The sequence below is a fragment of the Delphinapterus leucas genome, chromosome 8 (genome assembly GCF_059928025.1).
Source record: "Delphinapterus leucas isolate spDelLeu-1000000601 "Yukka" chromosome 8, BTC_Dleu_Yukka2, whole genome shotgun sequence".
In the NCBI taxonomy this organism is placed as follows: domain Eukaryota; kingdom Metazoa; phylum Chordata; class Mammalia; order Artiodactyla; family Monodontidae; genus Delphinapterus; species Delphinapterus leucas.
This window is the reverse complement of record NC_143136.1, coordinates 36133816-36157905: the sequence shown is the minus strand read 5'-3', so window position 1 is coordinate 36157905 and position 24090 is coordinate 36133816. Positions and strand designations below refer to the sequence as shown.

General features: G+C 37.8%; 1 protein-coding gene across 1 annotated transcript in view; it reads right to left on the bottom strand.

Moving 5' to 3' along the window:
- The window catches only part of SATB2 (SATB homeobox 2), a 189835-nt gene that overhangs the window by 156091 nt on the left and 9654 nt on the right, over nt 1-24090 (bottom strand). Inside the window, exon 2 of the mRNA XM_022567336.3 lies at nt 11766-11942. Coding sequence (XP_022423044.1) covers nt 11766-11942 — 177 coding nt within the window. The remainder of the gene's footprint in view (nt 1-11765; nt 11943-24090) is intronic.

Sequence of the window (24090 nt, the reverse complement as noted above, 5' to 3'; positions counted from 1 at the left end):
CTTTGGTTTATGCCTGTAAAATATAGTTACTATTAGTTTGAATTCTAGACTAACTTGGCAGACTACAAATATAATGCCACAGAATGGGATATTGGTTAAGTACACATCCTCTGAAGCTGGTTTTTAGTGTCAGCTAAGCTGTTTACCTCTTTGAATGTCAGTTTCCTCATTGGTAAAATGTGGACAATTATATCATGCACTTCATGGGGGTTATTACGAGGACTGAATGAGCAAATATATGTGAAGCACCTAGAACAGTACCTGGTGTATGAGAAGCAGTAAATAAATAGTGAAGCTTAATATTACTAATTAGTTAATAATATTAACTCTATCAAATATATTCATAGCATGTCTATTATGTAAAAGTTTCAGTTTCCCTCACAAAAACTAAACTACGGCTTAATCTAAGCTAATTCTGACATTACATTTATCCTATTCCAAACATGAGATAGTCCAAATAGGTAAATTTCTCAGAAAACTGAGGCTTACCCTTCTCAGTACCTACATCATTTTATTTTTAATCCTCAACCCCATTCAAAACCTTCAAGTTTGTTCTGGCTAAACGGCTACTTTCCAGAAGCCTAAATTTGCCAAAACCTCCTTCTAGACAAGATTGAGAGAACAGAGTCAACATAAGCATAACTTATTGCCAGGTCCTACCACACATTTTATTGTATATTTATAGTTTATTTTCTATCTTTCCTACTGGAATGTATCTTGAGGGCGGAGGCGTTGTATGTTTGGTTCTTCACTGTGTCCCCAACACATAATAGGCACTCAAGGAATATTTGTTAAGTGAATGAATGATATCATAGTGTGTGAAAGAACCAGAAAATTAAGGTATAATCTTTAAAAGTTTCTGTATTGTGTTCCTCTCCATGAAAAGGGAACAGTAAAACTCAGCTACATTTCTTCCAATGATGCTCTAAAAGACTAACGATCTTAATAAAGTGCTTCCTTCCCCAATAATTCTGATATCTCTCTTCCCTTGCAGAGTATCTAAAGCAGACGCCCTTTCAAAGAAGTCTCCCCCTTCCCTTAAGGAATCACTGTATTCATAATAATCAAACACGACACTTAAATTTTTATTTATTACTCTGGCTCTGGAGTATCACCTTAAGCTGGTAAAACTGGTCAAAGCTTTTGATTAAGAACAGACCACCCTCTTAACTTGGCTCCCAGGATGGTGGGCCCAGTTTTCACACCTGGGAGATGATTAGGCCTCGTATAGCCAAATCACTGAGGACAGAGGTTTGACTGTGCTATGAGCCTTCCAGCATCTCATTCTTTGATTTACAAAACCGACAGAAAGAATGTGTTGGATGCATTTCTCTGCCGAGCTGGAGCTGGAAACTGAGAGAAACCTCGGCACTATTTGCATATAGCCTGCAGCGATCTTTTCCAACCCGAGTAACGAGCTTGTAAAACAAGAGCGCAGATTCGCCGTTCTGTCCTGGGTGGTATTTCTTCAAACTAAAAAGGGGCCGACAGGGAAAAAAACCTTTGTGTTTTCCCTCATTGACACACAAATAATTTTGCCAATTACTGCTTTTGAGCAAGTAGAACCTTGATATAAGACTCTTTAAAACTCTCAAAGCTACTGTCAAAAAAAAAAATTGCTTTTCAAAGCACTGGATTTTAAATGCTCATCACAGTCATGTGAAATCTACGCGGCACTTCGGAAACCAAACCAAGGAGCCTCTGAGTGACCAACGGCCAGCTGCACGCTTGCTCTATACCCTTGCCTCCGCACAGCCCTCCTCTGAGCTCTGTCACACTGCAGACAGAAGGGGCCCCTGACACTGCAGGGCTCCTCTTCGTGTGCCAAGGTGCCTACATAAGTCACAAATAAGCTGCCCACCAACTGACACTATGCAATGAATGAATTACTGTGGAGTCGTTATCCCATAAAAATGCTTAAATACAATTATAATTGTATCTGAGAAAATCTGGACAAAGTATAAAGTAAAATGTACACTAAAATAAGAAGTAAAAGGACCTACAATTCTGAAATTTCACCATCTCGCAAAGAATTAACTGAAATTAAAAGATTTAGATGACAGAGCTCTTATCCATATAAAAAAGGAAAAAAAAAAGAAAGCAGGGAGTTTTTAAAAAGCGTTGGAATATTACAAAATGCTCTATGGCCAAGAATTTTTCACTGTTTACCATGAATGTCAAAACAGACTTTATTAAGAGTTGGAATATGATTGGTATAGCACCAAGACGGAGAGTTGTACCAATGGAGAGCTTTAAATATAAAGGATCTACCCAAAAGGTAACAGCACTGTCTATTGTATCATTATTGAATGTGCTTTTTACCGCATGAGTTCCTTTAACGGAATCGCTACTGCATCTTCTTAAAGCACAAAAAAGAGTGGGTCTTCAGCAAATGACTCTACCCTGCATTTTAAATCCATACATTAGTAAAAGACAGTTATACTCTTGAAGGGAATAGAATAAAAAATTAATCACAATATAAATTGTATCAGAGTTATCACCAGTTTTAGATTGTAGGTTTCCTACTCATAACTCCTCACGAGCTGTATATTTTTAATGGGACATACTTTAATTATTAAATAAGTTATATATCACTGTGGGTCAATCTGTTTAACCTGGATCATTTTACATGAATGTCAAAACACAGAACTAAGATGATCAGTCCCCTCCAGGTCTTAGGCATTAATGACCAAATTCCAAATAGAAGGATTTTAAGCAGTTTTAAAAATACACCAAAGCTAATGGCCACCATGGCCAACTGCCCCAAACAAAACAGATAACTGTAAACATTGCTAAACCCTTCCATCATAATACAGAAAATAATGAGCCTGTTTTTTTAAATGAATTATTTCCACTGATAATGGTTTTTTCAACTGTACATTCTGGCAGAAATTGCAAGGTCAGATGTAAAGTGAGATAAGATTTGTTTTTTAATTCACTGCCCTTAACACTTCTTATCAAGTACTTCCTACCCAACAGCTAGGCATTCCACAAATCAAATTGGATGGGGTGTTCACCCTCTACAGATTTACCTGTAGACAATAATTCCATCAGCTGACCTTTAAACGAGCCATAATTACATATTTATATATTTTAAATAACATATTTATGACAATATAAACAAATATAAGGAATACAGAACTATAAACACTTGTATTAGATATTCATTTCTAAGTATATATTAGACAAAGAAGTAAGATGAGCATTATTTTTCCCCTGGCATTTAGTTAAAAAGTAGTGTTTCAGGTTTTGCTATGTGCCGGTGAACAAATATGTATGCACACACACATACATGAATATTTAATTTTATATAGCAGAAGAGGGAAGAGCATGGGGGCTTGTTAGAGATTTGTGTCAGCCCAGCCAGTGTTTTATATTTTGGCCCATCCAGCTCTAATGAGGGTTGAAACATGGTTAACAGCAATTTTGGGGAACTTTCTTAGCTGTCTTTTGAGAGCCACAGAATTTTGTAAAAAGCAGCTTGTTTGTTAAAAGGTTGCTCCAAGGCCTAAAACTTCTAAATATGTACCTTTTTTTCAACATTGCCCTTATGAAGAAAAAACTTCTGAGAGTCTCCCAAACATAAGAGTTTAATTAAAGAAGAAAGCATAGAAAAAAAAGAGAGAGAGAACCAAAGAAACTAAGAAAGACAAGGCAAGAGATCATTTAAAACATTTTCAGTAGGGAGAATGTCAAACTTTTAGAACATGAAAAACCTTTCAGCTCTAGACAACATATGCCTTTTAACCATCCTCTCTCAAAAAGAAAAACAAAAAGTGATTTTTCTGAATTCCTTTCCAAGGTTATGATTAAGCTTATTAATTTTTTATTTGAAATCATAGTATTTGCAGGCATTTATAGGATTAGGGTTTTCATTAAGTTTAGCAAACTAAAAATAATTCTGAATTAAAGCAGCAAACATAGGTTTTAGAGTTTTTTAGAATTTAAGAGAATGGGAAACCCACAGATTCAAAGACTTAAGAGACACATCAACCAAGTGCAATATATAAATTTGTATGGCTCTTGATGTGAATAAACACTAAAAATATATACATATATAGAAAATAATTAGGAAAATTTGAGGCTTGACTGGATATTTTATGATATTAAGGAATCATTATCTTTCTTTTTAGGCGTCATGCTGGTATTGTGGTTATGTTTTGAAAATAGTCTTTAAGAGACACTTAGTAAAATATTTATGGACAAAATACAAGGTCTAGGATTATTTTAAATAATCCAGTGGGAGAGAGGTGCGAAACGGGTAAGGCATAGATGAAACAAAATCAACCATAAATTGCTAATTGGTGATCCTAGCTGATGAGTTCGTATTTAATACACTAGTCTCTCAACTTTGTATATGTTATATATTCCCATAATAAAACATTTTAGAGAATTAATTTAAGAACAGAGCATTTCAAGCACTGAATAACTTAAAATGAAAGTGTATTCATTTCTAATGATGAAATTTACCTTAACAGTAGCTTCTATGTAAAGTTCTTCCCAATATGTGGTATGTTGTAGAGCTAGTCCACTGGAAAGTATATGATAATTAATAAATGAATAATATATAAAATAATAAATAAATAATACATAAATTAAGCCATTCCATTCCTTTTTTAATATAAAATATTTTTTATTTAAAAAGGTTTTTTTAATTTGTTATACAATTTTTAAAGGTTACTTTACATTTAGTTAGTACAAAATATTGGCCATATTCCTTGTGTTGTACAATACATCCTTGAGCCTATCTTACACCAAATAGTTTGTACCTCCTACTCTCCCATCCCTGTATTGCCCCTCCCCGTCCCAACTGGTATCCACTAGTTTGTTCTCCATATCTGTGAGCCTGCTTCTTTTTTTTTTGTTATATTCACTAGTTTGTTTTATTTTTTAGATTCCACATATTAGTGATATTATACAGTATTTGTCTTTCTCTGTCTGACTTATTTCACTTAGCATAATGCCCTCCAAGTCCATCCCTGTTGCTGCAAATGGCAAAATTTCATTCTCTTTTTATGGCTGAGTAGTATTCCATTGTATATATGTACCACCTCTTCTGTATCCATTCACTGCTGACATATACTTAGATTGCTTCCATATCTTGGCAATTGTAAATAATGCTACTATAAACATTGGGTGCATGTATCTTTTAGAATTACTGTTTTGGGGGTGTTTGTAGGATATATACCCAAGAGTGGAATTGCTGTGTTATATGGTAATTCTTTTTTTTTTTTTTAATTGGGGTATAGTTGTTTTACAATGTTGTGTTAGTTTCTACTGTATAGAGAAGATGGATGGACCTAGACACTGTCATACAGACTGAAGTCAGTCAGAAAGAGAAAAACAAATATCATATATTAACGCGTACACGTGGAATCTAGAAAAATGGTACAGATGAACTGGTTTGCAAGGCAGAAATAGAGACACAGATGTAGAAAACAAACATACCGACATCAAGGGGGTAAAGCGGGGGTGGGGGGGATGAACTGGGAGATTGGGATTGACATATATACTCTAATATGTATAAAATAGATAACTAATAAGAACCTGCTGTATAGCACAGGGAACTCTACTTCCATTCCTTTTTATATAAATATTCTCACTGCTTTGGTTTTAAATCTTATTCTATTTATTCTTATCATAGTTACTAGTCCATAGACTGAAATTATTCACCCTACATACAATGCCTTCAAACAGATGAGGTCCAGATAAATACTGACAAAACATCTCTAACTTTTGATCAGAAGAATCTGGATCTCAGCAATCCCCTAAGTACCCTTTGAATAACTACTTCTTTGAGTCTAACAGTTATTATTGGAGTGTTTTGCCACCCCAAGCATAGCCAAAACATCACTGACTGTGGAATGATGACATAGAATAACCTAGAAATGGTGATAGCTGATCAATAAGGAGTTAAATTATATTTCAGTTCTGATAAAAATAGCTAATGAATGGGAGCCAACTTCACAGTGATACACACACAAAAAAATTCTTCATGGATAAAATTTAGCAAAAATGAACCTTAAAAACTTTTCATTCAGTTAGAAAACAATTACTGCATTCCTACAGACTTCACATTGTGCTATGTATCACTCTGTTATAAGGGAACAAAATAGTTTCCAGCTCATGAGTCCAAATCTAATAATTAAAGACAGTAAACTGGCACTTTTTAGGAATCCATATTTCTCCAGGGTAATAAATACCTTCAAGTTTATTTGTTCATTCTTCTAACATCGACTAAATGCCTAGCACAAGTACCACCCTTGTGTTCTGAAGAAATGGGCCTGTGAGAGCGGAAGAGTTTCACCAATAAAAATCAAAGCCAACATTAAGCCTATCTTTAAAATGAAGACAACAATGGACAGAAGAGGCAAATAAACAGCTTTCCTTTAATAATGCAAAGTACGATTTCCTAGAAGTTTTAACCCATTATTTCCCATCTCGTCATCTACTTCCAAAAGCTAACAAGAGGAAGAGAAATTCTTGAGCGTTTTTTCAGGAGTAAAATGAACACTTAGTTAAAAATTAGCACCAGACCTGTAAACAAATTTTATATGCATTTCTATTCTCTGAGCCTCAATATTCAATATTTCTGAGCTCAGAGGGTGAAAATCAACTAGTCATCCACATACTAAACTTTTCTCTGTAAGTTCCATGAAAACAAGACTTTTTTTTCAGTTCTTTATCGCCAGAACCTAGAACAATGACTGACACACAGCAGGCATTTCATACTACTGAATTAATTAATTTGAAGATGAGAATTGCTAAGGAATATGCTTTATTTGCATATCAGGAATCATTTTGGCTTCATAAGCAAAAAATGTATATTCGAATTCCTCAACCTACTGTGGGTCCACTTTTTAGTTTTAGGAGTTGGCTTCAATAAACAATTCTGGGGCTTCCCTGGTGGCGCAGTGGTTGAGAGTCCGCCTACCGATGCAGGGGACACGGGTTCGTGCCCCGGTCCGGGAAGAACCCACATGCCGCGGAGCGGCTGGGCCCGTGAGCCATGGCCGCTGAGCCTGCGCTCCGCAACGGGAGAGGCCACAACAGTGAGAGGCCCGCGTACCGCAAAAAAAAAAACCAAAAAAAAACAATTCTGTGAGGTTTTTGTTTTTAACGAAATCTCAGTTACCTTGAAGAAATATCTCTATATATTTCATGATGGAAATGAAATATGTATAATTTATCATTATTGAATATATGTAATCATTATCAAATAAATATAATTATTATATATTTAGTAAGCACCCAATCCAAAAAGTCCTTCCTTTTAGGCCTTATGTCAAAGATCAAAAGAACAAGCATTAAATAAGAATGAAAAAAAAAAAGAATGGACTCCTACCCCAAGTCTACATTCCCCGTGATCAGGTCTGTCACTGGACAGTTCTGTGGTTAAGGACTCTGACTCAGGAGGCGGTTAACTAGGCTTCAGATCTCAACTCTTCCATCCACTAGCCCTGTGCACCAGGGAAAGTTACTTCTCTCTCTTTATTTGCCTCAGTTTCCTCATCTATGAAATGGGAAACATATAACTTACTTCAAAGAGCTGTTATGAGAATTAAATGAGTCAGTACATGTAAATCTCTTAGAAGAGTGTCTGACAAATAGCAATTGCTCAATTTATGTTACCTAGCACTATTAAAACTCTAAGAAATCCTTGTACATCAACTATACTTCAATAAATAAATTTTTTAAAAAAACTAAGAAATCCCTTGTTTTATACATCACAGGGGCTCATTAATGACTTACTGATTCTTTTTTTAATATTAAGCTGAAAAAACAACAGAAATGCATCTGTATCATGTACAAGTTTTCACACTTATGGATAAATTAGGGACAAAGTGAACTGTTCATCAAAATTGGATAATATGGTGGAAATAACAACTTCCCACTTATTCAGAGAGGAATTCATAGAGGAAGTGGAATTTTGTACTTTTTTTTTTTCTGATTAGAAAAAGAAGAAAATCCCACATAATCCCACTACCCACCCAGTTGATATTTTAATATATTTCCTTTGTTTTTTTCTAGGCATGTAAGTGAAATTTTATATAACTGAGACTGTATTTGGCACTCTGCTTGATTCACATAACATTGTATTAAATGCTTTTTTGTGTCACTTGTTAAAAACATCACTTTAAATGACTATATACACTTAATTATTCTAACACAAGTAAGAAAAACTGGTGACTAATAACACTTCCTCTTGAACTCATAATTTTTACATACTCATGACCCCAAAAATAACCAGCCAGAAAGGATTTTTGCTTATTTATTGTTCAGCATGTTTGTTCTTAAATAAAATTTTCTTGTCAAAAATAAATTTTAATATAAATTTTAAAATAAATTTTAAATAGGAAGCAGGAAAAGGATATCCATTTACAAATTAAGTCAAATGTACACAGTGAGGAATCACGTTGCCATCACTGCCACCTCCCAGAGTCCACCAACCATCTTGGTAAGTACAAATAGCTACTTAATCAGTGAGATAAAGAACTCTCTCGACAATGCAGAGAGGCCCATGACTATTACCAAAAGCATTATGGAGCAAAACTGAAAGGATGAAAAGGAAACAAGAAAGACGAATAAAGGGAATGAAGAGTTTAGTGGGGGAGGGTTACTGCAGAGCAGTTCCCTAGGTTAATACTCCTCTTCCAAAAGACTGGAAGACTACTTTTGATCCACATATATTGACTCACAGTTCAACATATAACATAAAACGTGCTTGTTGTTCATTAGACTTTAGGCTGCCTATTCCGGAAAAAGCCAAGAGCTTGCCATCTTTAGGCTTTTTGCATATGCAAAACAGCAGGTCAGATGAATCCTGCATCTCATATCCTTGAGAATCACAGAGAGTAAATGGTATGTGTTCTGGGATACGGAGGGTTTAGGTCAGTTAAAAACATAATGCCCATGATTTATGACATTATCTTGTGCCCTTATCCTCTCTTGGGTCCAAATATCTGGCTTCAAATAAAGAAGGTACTGTAAAATGGGGAGGGGGGGGCAGGATTGGCAACCCCTAAATTCCATTTTAGTGGAATTTCTATCATTCTTTATAAGCAAATATTCTTTCTTAATAAAATCTCTTCAGTTCACCTGGAGGAAATGCCATCTCAGAAAAAGAAACTGACTATCCTTTGCTCACGAGAACATGGGTATGCTGTCTCTCATTGGAACGTGAGTATCACTCCAAAATAATGACATTGCTAATCTGAATACTATTCCAATTCAATTACTGAAGCCCTTTTCTGGTCATGTCAAAATGAAAAATCACATTTCAAGAGTCTCAATTTGTAAAATAGGCTCACGAAACCAGCTCTCCCTGAAGTTTACTTTGGCCCAACTTTCCCAACACAGGAAGAAGAGGTTCGGAAACACTCAGTTTCTCTGCCACAAATGCATTTGCTAGCAGGTCACCCAATGACTTTCCCATCTTGGGGGAATTACCTAAACTAACAAACAAATAAAACCAAACCAAAACAAAAAACTAGACACATAAAACCTCAGGCCTCAGATATGCAGTCACATTTTGTTCTGCCTCCTTTTCTAGATTCCTCCCACTCTGCTGTTTCTCCAGCACATGAACGACCTGTCTTATCATGCATTCTGTTTCGTCTGTAATAAATATGCAGCAAAATGCACAAGTGCGATGATCTGAATGACAACAGAGATCTAATACATTCATTTCCAAATAAACAATTCCAAGTTTTTCCATTTACCCAAAACAGAGATCAGCAATCTAATTTAAAACAAAATAAACAAACTGTGATTTTCTTCCCCATCTGTAAAATTATAGTACAGGACCTAGCGATAAAACCCTTGTTTACCTACAAAATAAACTATATCATGATCTAGAGCACCTTCAGGATGTTGATTCAACTTTTAAAAAGTGTAATATTTAGTCATTTTTAACCGTGGTTTTCAAAAACTTTGGGGAAGCAAATATTCACTTTTGACTTTTTTCTTCTTTAATCCTCCACTGTAGACCATATTTCTTGCTAGTGGATCTCACCTTGGTGAGCAGAACTCTCAGTCCACACTACTGAATGGAACAGTGTGGCTCCCTCGTGCAAATTTCCTGAGAGCCCCTTCCCTGAGCATGTGCCAAGAATCAAATCTTGGCCACTTAGTGCTCTGTGCTCCACATGTGAGCTCACGGCGTGTTGAGCAGCCATGCTAACTGAGATGGATAGCCCTGTCAAACAGGAAGCTGGCACACCAGGATGCAAGCAGTGGGATACAATGACCTTTACATTCAGAGAAAAATATCCCTAAAATGGCATGAAAAGTTTACGGTGGGGGAAGGAGGGGGGATTCTTTTATTTCATTTAGGTACATAGCATGAAATAAAAGCAATGGTGCCCACTATGCAATTTGCTCGGGATCAAATCTTGAATCCCTCACACAAGAAGGAAAGTTGTCAGGGAAAGGAAATGAATCATCCTTTATCACACTGCTTTGAAAGCAGTGGACTCTACGATTCAGCTGTATGTATTACTGCACCCAGACAGGCCAAGTGCTGGGATTCAGACTGCACTTCAACTCACAATAATCCATGGCCCTGGAAAAACATTCTTGACCTCCTGGTTTCAGATGAGTTGCTTTCTTGGTAGAACTAAGATATAATTTGAATATTTAATTAAAACTTCTTTTAAACAGTAATAATCTGATTACAAAATCAGAGTCAAGAGCTGGGGAATTTTAATTCCATGTCCTTGGTCACCATATTTTGTAACTTTTTATAAACTGTTTAATCTCTCATAGCTTCCTTCTCTCAATAAATAGAGGTTTGGACTAATAGTTCTTAGTAAGTATATGAAGAGGAATTCATTTGAAAAAGTAGCAAAAATCCATGGCACATACACAAATGTTAAGTAAGGACAGTAATAAAGGAAATTAATATATGGAACAAGACCTGGAAGTCACTTGTTTCTATCCTTTAGTTCTAACCATTATCATAATCTATACAGTTCAATAATTTCAGCTAAAAAACAAAGATAATCATTCCCTTGGGTCAAAAATTTATTTTCCCATTCTCCAAGGTTTGGGGATTTTTTGCTATTTGTTTTGTCAATTATCTGGCATAAAAGAACAATGGGCAACACAAGCTCACAATGGATTCCCCAGTGCTATACAATTCACACTGAAATAATGATGCAATTTTAATATTTAATTATATTTAATTAAATAGGTAAAATGAATTGATCACAAAGACACTGAGCATTTTTTTTTTTTAATGAATGGACCACATCAGAACTACAGAGAGGTTTTCAAAGATACAAAAGTACAGTATATAAGAGGCATACATTTTTTTCTATTTAACTAAAAGCTGATCATAATGTGTAAAAGCAGCAGGCCCAAAGCAATAAATAAATTTAGAAAACTGAAAGCTTATAATTCACATATTAAAGTTTGGATAAGTTAGGAGTCAAATGTCTCAGCACTCTGAGAATACCGATTTGGGGACTTAGAGAAAATAAGAGAGTTATTAATGCAAAAAAACCCATGATGATCACTCTGAAATGCAAGTGATGGCTTGAAATGGGATTTTGGTGGCTCTAGAGGTACTGGTCAAATGTTTCCCAATGCAACCAGAAAACCAGACTCTCCATGAAACATCCTGCTGTTCACTGTTTGGGAAAGATGTTAGATGTAACCACTCTCCTCCGATCCCTGTTTGGAGAATTATTTCGGGGAACACACTCTTCCTCAAATCATGACACACCCGAGGCACGGGGAGGAGAGGGGAGACGCGAGAATACCTTGTGCCTGCGCCGCGGAGCTGTGGGAGTAGCCCAGGGCCAGGAGTGCGGTCTCCACCAGCTGGCTGAAAAGCACGTCCTTGCGAACCAGGACAAACTCTGCGTGTTCTTCCCTGTTGTCATATTCAAGAGAGCCGTCCAACTGCTCTACCACACAAAAGACCGGAATCATCAAACCTGCAGGGACAAAACCCAAGAACAAAACACAAACATTACAAAGCAAACCCCAGTCATCATGAGAAGGGAAGAGACAGTTATCATCTGTGGACAGTGGTTTGGATTAAACAAGCCTCTTAGTCAGATGCGCCTAATGGGAAAACTGTGGGGGTTTTTTCCCCTCCAGTATTACTATCAGACTGCAGCAGAATTGCCCCGAGCAGTGGCAGAAGCCCTCAGATTCTAGTCATTAAAAAGTGGAGCACACCAATCAGAGGTGTCCTGACTGAGAGACCTCAAGTTCACAGCCGGAGCATAGGTGAGATAAAAGTGACCTTCCAGACCCTAGCATCCTCGTATCTATGGTCCTATCATTAACTATTAATCAGGACTAGTATTTTCAGATAAGATCTGCTTTTGTCTAGAAATGTTGTAAGATACCTAGTAATGGTCCTAAGCTATTATGTGAATATGTACAAGAAAATCAATAGGAATTTAAAAGAAGCCCCTCTTGTATCTTTTATTTTTCTAAATCCTGGTAAACAGGCCATCAACTAACCTGAAAATACCCTGCTCAGGTAAGTCTTAACTGACATTTATGTCAAAATATACATACAAATATGAAACTTTGTCTTTTTAAAATATTATTACTTTATATAATAACACCAGTTATCACTGGAAAGGAATACCTCTGCTTGGTTTTCAAAGAAAAGAAGTAAACTACCCTAAAGAATAAAGCAAATTAGTGTAGTTGAAAATCTGTTGAAATCTGTTGTCACTGAAATATTTCTCTCCTTTGTATCAATATGTGAAAAGCTAAAAAATGTTTAATTCGCCAAAGGTGTTTTATAAAATGTTTTTTATTTTTTTTAAAAAGTCATACAGGTATTTAAATCTAAACGTAGCCATGGCAAAAGAAGATCAAAGTTTTACCAACATACGAGTAATAAACATGGACTCTGCCCTACATAATTCACACAAATTAGTATGTTACGGAGTAAGGATCTGCTCCAGGTCTTCTCTTCGTGCAAGAAAAATCAAAGGTTATGAAGGATGAGTGGGCAGGCAGAGAGATGGGGGAGGTGGAAGACGGGCTGTTCATGATGATGGCACTTCACAATAAAAATAAGACCTCTGTGTAAAATGACACATGCAAGTATGGCCTCTCACACACAGAATGCAGAGGAGTTTCTCTAGAAGCCCCTCCCTGTTGTCCAGACCCTAGAAGCCTCCTGACTCACTCTGATCTGGAAAGCAGAGGGTGGGAACAGATACTCTGCAAACTACCAGGTCACAGATTTAGATTTTTCTGCTAAAGATAATACAGTGGTGCAACTGGTTCCCATGTGCTAATTAGTATTATTAAAGGTAGTAAGTGTTGGATGTAATTATTAAATATAATCATTATTAATAATACTCATTAAGAATTGTTATCATTAAAGATCACGGTAATTATTACTAAGCCTGAACGACAGACTAGCAAGCCACACAATACCAGACCTGGGACAACTATTAACTTAGTGTTCACGCCAAGGAACAACAAAGCAGCATTATCGTCCATTGCTCATATACTATCTATGGTATAGACTCACGGAACATAGGAAATAGGGATGGAGCAGACTGATTGTTTTACATAAAGAGGAGAATTGAGCCTAGCCACGTGGTGCCTTACAAAATATTTTTTTAAATTGTGACCAGCACTGGCATATCAAATGCTTATTTACTTATATGTCTGCTTTATTCCCCATTGCATGTAAGACACGTAGTGAATAATATAAAATAGATTTCCTCCAAATTGTCTCTGTGGTCATTCACTTATCCAACTCTTACTCCCTGAACACCTACTGTGTGCCAGGTATCCCTTGTGGCTCCAGTGATACAAATGAAAACAAGCCTTACCTTGCTCCTGCCCTCAGTGCAGTTGAAAAGTGTTGTAAAATCTTCCTAAGCAAGCATAATGGCATTTTATAGGACCCATTCGTAAGAGTCCTTACCAGCAGGGAATAGCCCCCATTTAGACCTTTTAACTCTTACATACTGGTATATGATCTTTGTCCAAGGAAGTAGGTTGATTTCTCTTTTTAATGATTTAAACGTAAGCACACATAAGGCCGTGCAGTCAGTGGTGCCATAAGCTACTTCACCACTAATACCTGTGTGTACATAAGTTTCAATGCTGAAAATCCATGTGCAGTTCCTAATGTCAACATCTAAGTGTCACTCATCTGGGAATCACAGATAAGACCTTTAAATGAATCCAGTTGCTCCACAAGCTATCATGTATTCATTACTTAGGAACCATAAATCTTCCTCAAGTCTATGGTCAAGTGAAAAAATTTAAGACCCCATTAATTTTTTTTAGTAATATTAACAGTTCATGAGTTAGAGATGAAATACAATACTAAAGCACAAGGATCTATATACCATGTAGAGATTTATGTTTTGAAAATGGCAATGACCAAAATATTTCCTAAATATTTTAGTTCAGTGAGTAAAGGAAGCAATTGTTAGTACGTGACAGCAGTAACTCCTCACAGCCAAAACGCAAGCGCCAGTCCCTCACAGGCAATCGCCTACTTTCAAAAAAAGAAGGAAAAAAAAGGACTTTGAAGTCATTTATAAAACAAAACAGTATTAATCAGAAGTGTATGATAACAGAATCTGTTCTGAAAGCACATATACATGTGATACCAAAAACGATCATAAACAGGTTATATTTAATGACTAAACAATGTACCTTTTTAGTAGAATTGGAGCAACCTAAACAACGAAATCTTTACAATGAAACGCAATTTTTACAAAAGAAGAAGAAGGCAGGAACAATAGATGCAGTTACTAGTGACAATGACAAGAGAAATGAAAACGGGTAAAACAGTACAATTGAAGTCAAATGTAAGGAAGAAGAAAATTAAGGCATAGGTTTTAAATGCCTTTAAAAACAGCAAATCCCTAGGAAAGAAAACTGTAAGAGGATGAGTAGAAATATATATCAAAAAAATATATTTATCCATTTTGTCCCCCCATTCGCTCCAGGAAAAAAAAGGGGAAAAAAAGAAAAAGAAAAAAGTGACAATAGATGAAAGGATAAGGAGAGTATGTGGAAAGCATTTCAAAAACTAAAGAATGGGAAGAATTAATAGATAAGTTCCAACAAAAGAATAACAGCAATAAAACTAAACTGCATCTATAAAAATTCAGAAATGATCAAGAAGAAAAAGAAAGACACTCTTGTTCTAGCCCTATACCTACAGCTTATGGCATTATTTTTCTTTTATTGTAGCACAGACCCATCTTCAGATGATCAAGGAGAGGACTTTGAACCTTTTGATTATAAGCCTCGCTAAGCCTTTTACAATTGCAGGAGGTAAGCAAATGGTTTAATCTAGAGGACAGGCACACAGCCCTAGCCATTTGCTAAAAAGTAAGAGCTGTCCTGACAATTGGGATAAATGGTTAATTCTGTTATCACACAGGAAAAATAAGCAACGGGACTTTCTCTACTGGAAAAATGCATTTTCCCAACTGTCATTAGTTATGATGCTCAATTGTCACTTTCATTATGACATGATCTCTGAAGAAGCGCGCATAATGATGAAGTGTTAATCTGGTCTTCACCAGCACAGCCCTGGGAACAGAGGGAACAGAGGCGTGCGGGGAGAGGACGGCTCTGCACCCGGGGGCAGGCACTCTTAGGTGGAGTCCTGGCACTACCATACTAACCTGTAGGAGTGATCCTGGGAAATTTACCTGATCTCTCTGAGGCTCAAACTCCTCCCAGCTGAAATGCGAACAATAGCATCTACATCCTAGACTGGTTGTGACAATTAAACAGTGGAAGGTAGTTAAACTGTCTGACATGTAGCCCTCAAATAATGAAACCTATCTGGTTTTCTTTTTTATAAATTTATTTATTTATTTATTTATTTATTTTTGGCCGTTGTGGGTCTTCGTTGCTGTGCGCGGGATTTCTCTAGTTGCAACAAGTGGGGGCTACTATTGGTTGCGGTGCACAGGCTTCTCATTGCGGTGGCTTCTCTTGTTGCGGAGCACGGGCTCTAGGCACGCAGGCTTCAGTAGTTGTGGCACGCGGGCTCAGTAGTTGTGGCTCGCGGGCTCTAGAGCGCAGGCTCAGTAGTTGTGGCGCACGGGCTTAGTTGCTCCGTGGCATGTGGGATCTTCCCGGACCAGGGCTCGAACCCGTGTCCCCTGCATTGGCAGGCGGATTCTTAACCACTGCGCCACAGGGAAGTTCCCTATTTGGTTTTCTTTCTACAAAAACAGTATTAATACCACTTTACAGAGGAAAAAAAGAGACCAATCATTTTTTTCAGGGTCCATAATCAATGCTCATGATACTTCCTAAAAAGCATTTCTTCAGAATAAAAATTATACTAATAATCACTGAATGGCCTAATTACTGAAGATGCAAATAATTAAGGCCAAAAATGTTCAACAGGCCCCAGAGCAAAAGGGTGAAAGTGTTAAAAGCACCATACTTTACATTCTAAAATATATTCTAAAATTGCCTGTCCAATACAGGAGCCACAAGTGGTGACGGAGCACTTGAATGTTGACTAGTCCTGCGTTGAGATGTGGCGTGTGACATACACACTCAATTTCAACAACTTAATACCAAAAAATAAAAAATAATTATATTTAACACAAAAAAATTTTTATGAACTGCATGTAGAGATAATATTTTAGATACATTGAGTTAAACAAAATGTATTATTAAAATTAATTTCACCTGTTTCTTTACCATTTCTTTAAAAGAAGCTACAAGAAAATTTAAAATTATACACGCAGCTCTTATTACATTTCGATCAGACAAAGCTGCTCTAAGCAATCTGCCAAATACCAACATATACAGTGGTTTTTCTGACCCAGCATAAATACACCACAAACTGATAAGCAGGACAATTGTGCGATTGTCTTGATGCCCCTCACTTTATCTTTCCTCTGTGCTCCAGATCTTAGGAGACTTGAGTACAGATGTATTCTTGGTTAAACTCCAATATCTAACGTGATATCTTCTCCGCATCACTGAGCAAATTGTAGGCTATTGTTTTATTCCTAATTATATTAAGCCAACTTCTTTATTAAAGAAAGGCTTTTTTTCCCCTTCCCTTCATTTTAGAGAACAGTTACAGTGTTCAGGAAATGACAAGACACTGGCATGAATGTGACCCGAGGAACAAGTACTCTTTAATGGGCTAGATCTAACCTAACAGAGAAAGATGAAAGAAGGTCCAGAGGCAGGGGGGGTCTAGATGACAGGGTTCTACCGCCTTCTGAGAAAGCTGGACACAAAACAACACGCTCATTTGCACAGCGCCTCCTAAGTCATCGTGTACTCTGACATACATACTTACCTTTGTTTCCTCCCCACGTTTACCCTGTGGGAGGGTTATTATTACCCTCATCTGATAAATGAGGAAGCTGAAACTATAGGAAAATAAGTAAGATGTCCAAAGAAACCAAGAGAGGAAAGGGTAGAGCAGCTCCGATTAACCAACTTTAAATCCCAAGCACACAGCTTTCTTGAGGGTCGAAAACAACACTCCAAAGCCCATGTCCACAGAAATCTAAAGGTGTGGGCTTTTAGTAAAGGACCCTTCACCACACTTGCTGTGTCCAGTGGGTGACCTGCGTCACTTGTAAGTGAATTTACCTTTCAATGGCCTATCACCTGTCAGGCACTGTGCTGGGCGCAGAGGAGGAACCAAACACAGATCCTGCCCTTCAGTCACTCACAGACAAAGAAAGGCTCAAATATTGGGTCCTTCTCTAGTGTGGTGCCCACGGGCTCTGGTCTCCTCCCCAGCCCCTTTGCCTCCTGGGTCCACCTTCATTCCTGGACCTGCCCCCTGAATGACAGGAATCAGTCTGAGATGACAGGAGGCCAGCCTTTCTCCTCCCCTCTTTCAAAGGGCTCCTAAAACCATCTGTTTCCAAAAGAAAGGCGGCCACAGGGCCCACTCCCTTCCCTGGGGCTGGCAGTAGATATGGTTCTATTACCTGAGAAGGTCCCTGGGCTAACTGAAGATTACAAAGGCTTTAGGGCAGAGTCTCTCATAAATATCTGTTCTTTGTATAAAACTGAACCTGGGGTAAAACATCACGCCACCACAATCGATAAATCATAGAACCCCAGAAACACTGAAACAAATTCTACCCTGGAGACCAAGTGAATAATACAGGGTTTTCCAAAGGACTGGCAGAGAAGGGAGTGAGGGGTGGCAACTATCTTTTCTTATTGCAAATTTACTAGAAAAACAAAACAACCACTTCCTTGCTCTTTAACCTCATATCCTCTCCCTCTCTGTCTCTGTTTCTCTCACACACGCACAAGCACACACTCACATTCACACACACACCCTGCGTCACAGACAAGAATAGAAAGAACTCGCCAATATTAACCTGTAGATGCTTCCTCCCACCCTAAAACAATAAAGGCAAGTTTGAGCGCTAAGAATTGCTACCAGAAATAGAAAGAAAGGATAGGGTGTTCCTCACCTCCTTCTTGGGGTCCCAGGCAAAATCTCAAAATGGATCAAGTGTGTCTTCCCTACTCTCTTCTTTTCTGCCTCTGCTCTTCACTCCCAGGGACTAACCTCCTGAGCTCTGGTGGCCCCAGGCTCCACATTCCACTCCAGCCTCCCATTCCCCCAGGGGCTGAAATTCCAAAGAGATTAATAGATAAAAAGATGCTACACTTCACTGTTTTAATGGCTTGGTAGCCCCTTAATTTCCTCAGATATATTTTCATTGTAAAAGAAGTACATTGTATCCCACATTAACTTCTAATGGAAAGAATTTGAGGTACTGTCATAACACGCTTTCACCAGTCTTGAGGGGGAAGAACAAAAACATCTGGGGGCAAAGGAGCCACCCATGGGTGGCCCAGAGGACCTCCAAGCTCCCCTAAACTGCTCCACTTTCCAAAGTTCCTTTCTGTCTTTTGCTTATGAACTACAGATTCTCAGAAGGATTCATTCGTTTTTGTTGTTGGTTTTGTTTTTAACTCTTCCCGAAGAGGAAGCAGGAGCAGAGACAGAGGTGGGACAGCTGAAAGTCCTGGGTTGTTCACAGGTGGAAGACCAGTCAATCCTACAATTATGGGGAAGGCAAAATGCACTTAATAATTACTCTAAGTGCAAACGAAGCCACATATGCAGAAATTCGATCTCCTGTTCATCCATGACCCAGTTGCTTAGACCTGAGAATTAGGCCTCCAAGTAAAGCTTTAACAATATAGCTCCTTGATGCCACTTCCTCTGTGGGGAGGTGGGGAGAGGTAAGACTACCAAGAAATATTTTATTTTCAGAAATCTCTCTAGTAAAACCAGACACTACTGTGCAGCCCCTGGGGCAGATCTTAACTTTGGAAGATAAGAATGAAAAATAGGCCAGGGGTAGGGATGGCCTAGTAAACTCTGGTCCTCTCACTTATCACCTCAAAGGCTCAAATTGGGTTTAAAGTGGTAGGGAAGGGAGATGGGTTCTGGTCTTCCAGACCTCTGATTCCAGGCCTGTCCCCAAACTGAGAGGCCACAATTCAACCTGAAGTCAGATCTGAAGGCTGAAGGATAAACTCCAGGTCTCTCAATACTCTTCAGTTATACAAACGCAGTGGCAGGATCAAGTTGGCCTGGCAATCTGCAAAACGGGATTTCACAGGCACACAGGAGGCACAGTGTAGCTACTTATCTAAACAAAAATGCCTGAGCTACACCTGGGAACACAGCCACAGCAAGCCTGACCCAAGGAACTAAATTCCCAGCTGTCAAGAATGTCCAGTTAGAGTGAAGGAGAGGCCGGTCTTTTCCTTCTCCAACATGAACTGGACTTAGATTAAGTCTTCACCCTCCCACTCTCCCTTCCACTCCCAGGCTGACCTGCAGCAGGCCCAAAAGAAATGTTTATTTTAACAAAATGCTAATTCCACCTAGACATTAGTAACCACCATTAATAGGCAGTGTCGGTTCTAAAGTCTCATGACTCCCTGGCCACCTAACTTGTCCACATCACTTTGGCCCTACTACACAGCATTCAGCATTGGTAGACAAGGAAAGCTTTCTAGGAAAGGATCCGCACAAGTGGATTCAGGAGCTCACTCCATGTTCTCTGGGGGAAGCGCACCAGACCACAGGACCCTGCACGACCACTGTCCACAGAAATTGTTGGTTTATCACCACGAAGGCATCACAGTCAACTGGCGTAGGACTCTGTTGGGTAGCAGCACTGTGCTCTGTGACTGTGCACATCCTGGAGCCCTGGGCATCTTATCTGCAGTCCTACCCAAGTCCTGCACTGAAGGACTGCGGCATCTCTTCTAAATGTAGTAACTACAGAGAGACAAAATGTTTACTGATCCCAGAATCAAAAAAAAAAATTAAGAAAAGGAAAAAAAGTAGAATATGCAAGTCTGTGTATCACAGAAGAGTTCAAACATATGGCATACTGTGTAAGTATCCCCAAGTTCAAAACTAAATTCTTGAGGTTCTTTTCTCACTGGGTTAGAAATGCATATATTAGTAAGCCTTGAGACTCAATGGCATGCTGAAATGACTGTACCATAATTCATCAACATTAGGATTTCCTTTCTCCGTTAAGTAAAATTTTATTCCGAAGGTTTCTGGGAGGATAATTTTTTAAATAGTATTGAACTAGAGATGTACTTGCCGCTCCCTTCATTCTTATTATCCTCTCTGGAAAAGCTATTTGCAACTCAGAGCCCCAGGAGTCAAAAAAGGAGTTAATAAAAATTATCTTTATACTAACATTTGCTTCGTCATCTCAGGTTTTGAGCTCTGCCTTAAATGTTATTTTATCTAATTTAATAATTAAAATAAAAACCCTTGATTGATTTCTCCAGTGTAGTGGTAAGGAAAGCTTAACTGTACTGAGGTTCTCTAGCAAGGAATTAATAAAGGAATCAAGCACTCGGCTCTCAATAAGACAAGACTACCCAGATTTCTAGTGGGAATATTTCAGAGCACAAGCATGTTTTCTTTGGGGAGTTTAACTCACCAAAATTATTAAAAGTTGAGATCAAACACTGGTGCAAAGCCCCAAAGGAAATCATACTAGAGTGGAGAGATTTTTATCAAATAAAAATCTGAAAAGGTAAAGTTTGTATAGTGAAAAATAAAGACTTTCTCCCTTACAAGAGGAAATCCTACTGTCTATGTTTAGGGTTCAAACAGCAAAACATATATGGATGTTTAATAGATGTATAAAGATCGTCACTGTGAAATGAATGCAGGTTTCACAAGGCCGAGCTTAAACAGACAGGCAGCCATTACCATCCTTTCCCAACCACTAAAAGCCACTCTCATTCTTATACCCAACAAATGCCTCCACTGAGATGTAACAGCAACCAGGTCCTTGAAATGGCTAACACTGGGAGAAGAAAAAGAAAAGAACAGGAGGAGAAAGCAAGAAAGTCAAAATCATGCTGTGTATTCTGCAGTTCCCTAAGGGTACACTGGGCTCTCTGGAGGGCAATACATAGGGTATTATTATTGTGACTGAGATGAAGTTAATAAAACCCAGCACACAGACTGGGGAAACTCAGGTCCCCACTGATGGAATACTTCCCACACAAGATATTTTAAGCTTATATGTACCTGTACAATTTATAGCAATTATTTAAATAAGAAAATCAGAACAGAGAAAACTATTATACTGCTTTTTTTCACGTTATGTTTCTGACATCCCCTTTATAATTTATATCATTTCCAAAAGACACTATTAAGTTTGATATTAAAAAACCAAAGAGACCATTTCAGCCACTGCATGTAAATCCATTGAAACTCTTATTCTCATTCTTAATGTTATCTAAAGGATACCACCCAACCAAATGAGGAATGTTATTCCATTTTTAACTATCTTTGAAAAGTGTCACAAAAACCCTTTTTTTTTCTCCTGGAAAAAAAAGTCATAAATCTTTATCCTAAAGAAAATGTAAGTTTCTACCTTCCTTAAAGCACAGAAACCCTGGAAGAGCACTGTACTATTTTAAATTGGGGGTAATCCCAGATATGGAATATCTCAACCTCAGAAAGATTTCATTCTCCCTAGACTCCCTGGATTCACAAGTTCTTTAACTCTAGAATAATTTCTGAGCCATAAAATGAAGCGTATTAGTATAGTTTCTCCCCATCCCGGGAGGCCACAATTTCAAAAATAGTTCTCATCTCACAAGCTCAACACAAGATAACAGAAAGACAAGGCAAAGGCTCTTTTTCAAAATTTGCATTAAAGGAGAAAGGGGTTCTTTTGGAGGTTAACTCAGAGATGTAGGTTTAGGCTTGTGTGTGAACTCACCTGCCTGCCGTACTGACAGCAACTATGTTATCTTAGCACCATCACTGCCCAGGTCCAGGTAAAGATGATAAAAGAAACTATACCTAACAGCTTCAGTGAATATAGGTTCATTTCTTTATTTTGCTAATAGAAGTAGGATCGACAAACAGATATGTTTTCAGAGAGCAAGCCTGTGTTTATTATATACATGAGAGGCTGGCTGTGAGAAAGACGACTTCACTGACTCACATCAAAGGAAGAAAAGAGCTGCGTCTCAGAAGCCTTCCTTGGTTAAAAAGAACTGTCTCCCTCAAACCTGCTTTCAAGCTATACATCAATCTTCAATATAATTATGTTGGACAGAATATAACCTCTCGGCAGTTAACTTGTTTACAATAAATGCTTAGTTTGGGCACATGGACTGTATTTCAGTCTTATAAATATCAAACGCAAACCTACAACACTCCCATTATGGGGCCGAGAATTATCTTGCTATAAATCTTTTTATTGGGGGACTAAGGGAATTACTTTGCAGCTTGTCTTCCACTAACCACTTGGAACAGTGTGAAAAGAGGTACATTTATACTCTGACCCTGTGCTACTTGGAATTCTATACATTTCCATGGGAGAGTGTGTGGTATCAGTTCTGAATATGAAGGTCAGCCCCCAGACAGTTTTGCCATGGCAGCAAAAATATACACATGCAGCAAAATGGTTCTTACTGAAGTCATGGCATTCTCCTCCAGTTCTTTTTTCCTCCAAGTCTCTTGGGAACTAATGACCGTTTGTGACGGCACTGGCAGGCTTTCAATAGTAAGCTCTAGTTTGGGGGGCGGTGGGGTTTGGTTATAAGTTACCTGTAAAAACGTGCTGAAGGCTCAAGCTTACTATATGAATGGACCTGTAAATAGAGTGAGTTGTGCTGAATATTACCTGGAGATCCATTTGAGAAGGAAAAAAAAAATCAGAATCACCTGGTTTACCCTTGTAAAATGTCTTTACTTGGGTCTTAAATGTGTAATAACTTCCCTTTCAGTGAACAATTTGCTCCTCTTATAATACCGCTCCTCAATAATGAAGGGTATTTGGTCATCTAATACCACATCTGCCAAACCTACATACAGGAAAAAATCTGTCTAAACGGAGCCTGGTAAGCTGAAAGCCGGCAAAGCTTCAGGAGAACCCTAACTTAGCCTCACTCTCCTCCATGAGCAATTTCCAGGCATGCATTCTTCCTAGGGTTCTGAACACTTTCTGGTTTGCAGATCATGGCAACTGATCATCACAGGGTTTCCTCAATTGTTTCTTAATTTCACAATTACCTTGTAACCAGGTTCCTATAATAACTCAACTTTAACATAGTATTAATATCATATATTTAAAAGATCATTTTAAGAATCCTAGTTTAAGTATGTTTTCCAAAATAACTAATACTGGGAAATTTAGTCCCTTTATTACTTAATACTGAGATCCCAACTTCTTTCCTCCTAGTCAATGCTATAATTTCAGGTGACATAAAGAATTTTTTACATCTCTCAGCTTCTAATAAATAAGACAGGTAACTGATTTGTAAGTTTCAAGGGTTCTCAAATATAATTTTATTAAAAAAAATTTGCCACATGACTTTAGTATGAGAGAGAGGAAACATATTTTCATTACATTAGCAGCCTCACAGATCTTTTTTGTTAATATCAAAAGCACTAGTTTGCAATATGAACTAATGGAAAATTGTTAAATTCACCTAAAATAATCACTTCTTTTTTTGATTTAAATAAGCCGTTTTAAAACCCTGACTATTTAACTGCTATTTACTTAGGGGAGGGGAGACATGGAGAAGGTGACTGTATGAAAAAAATAT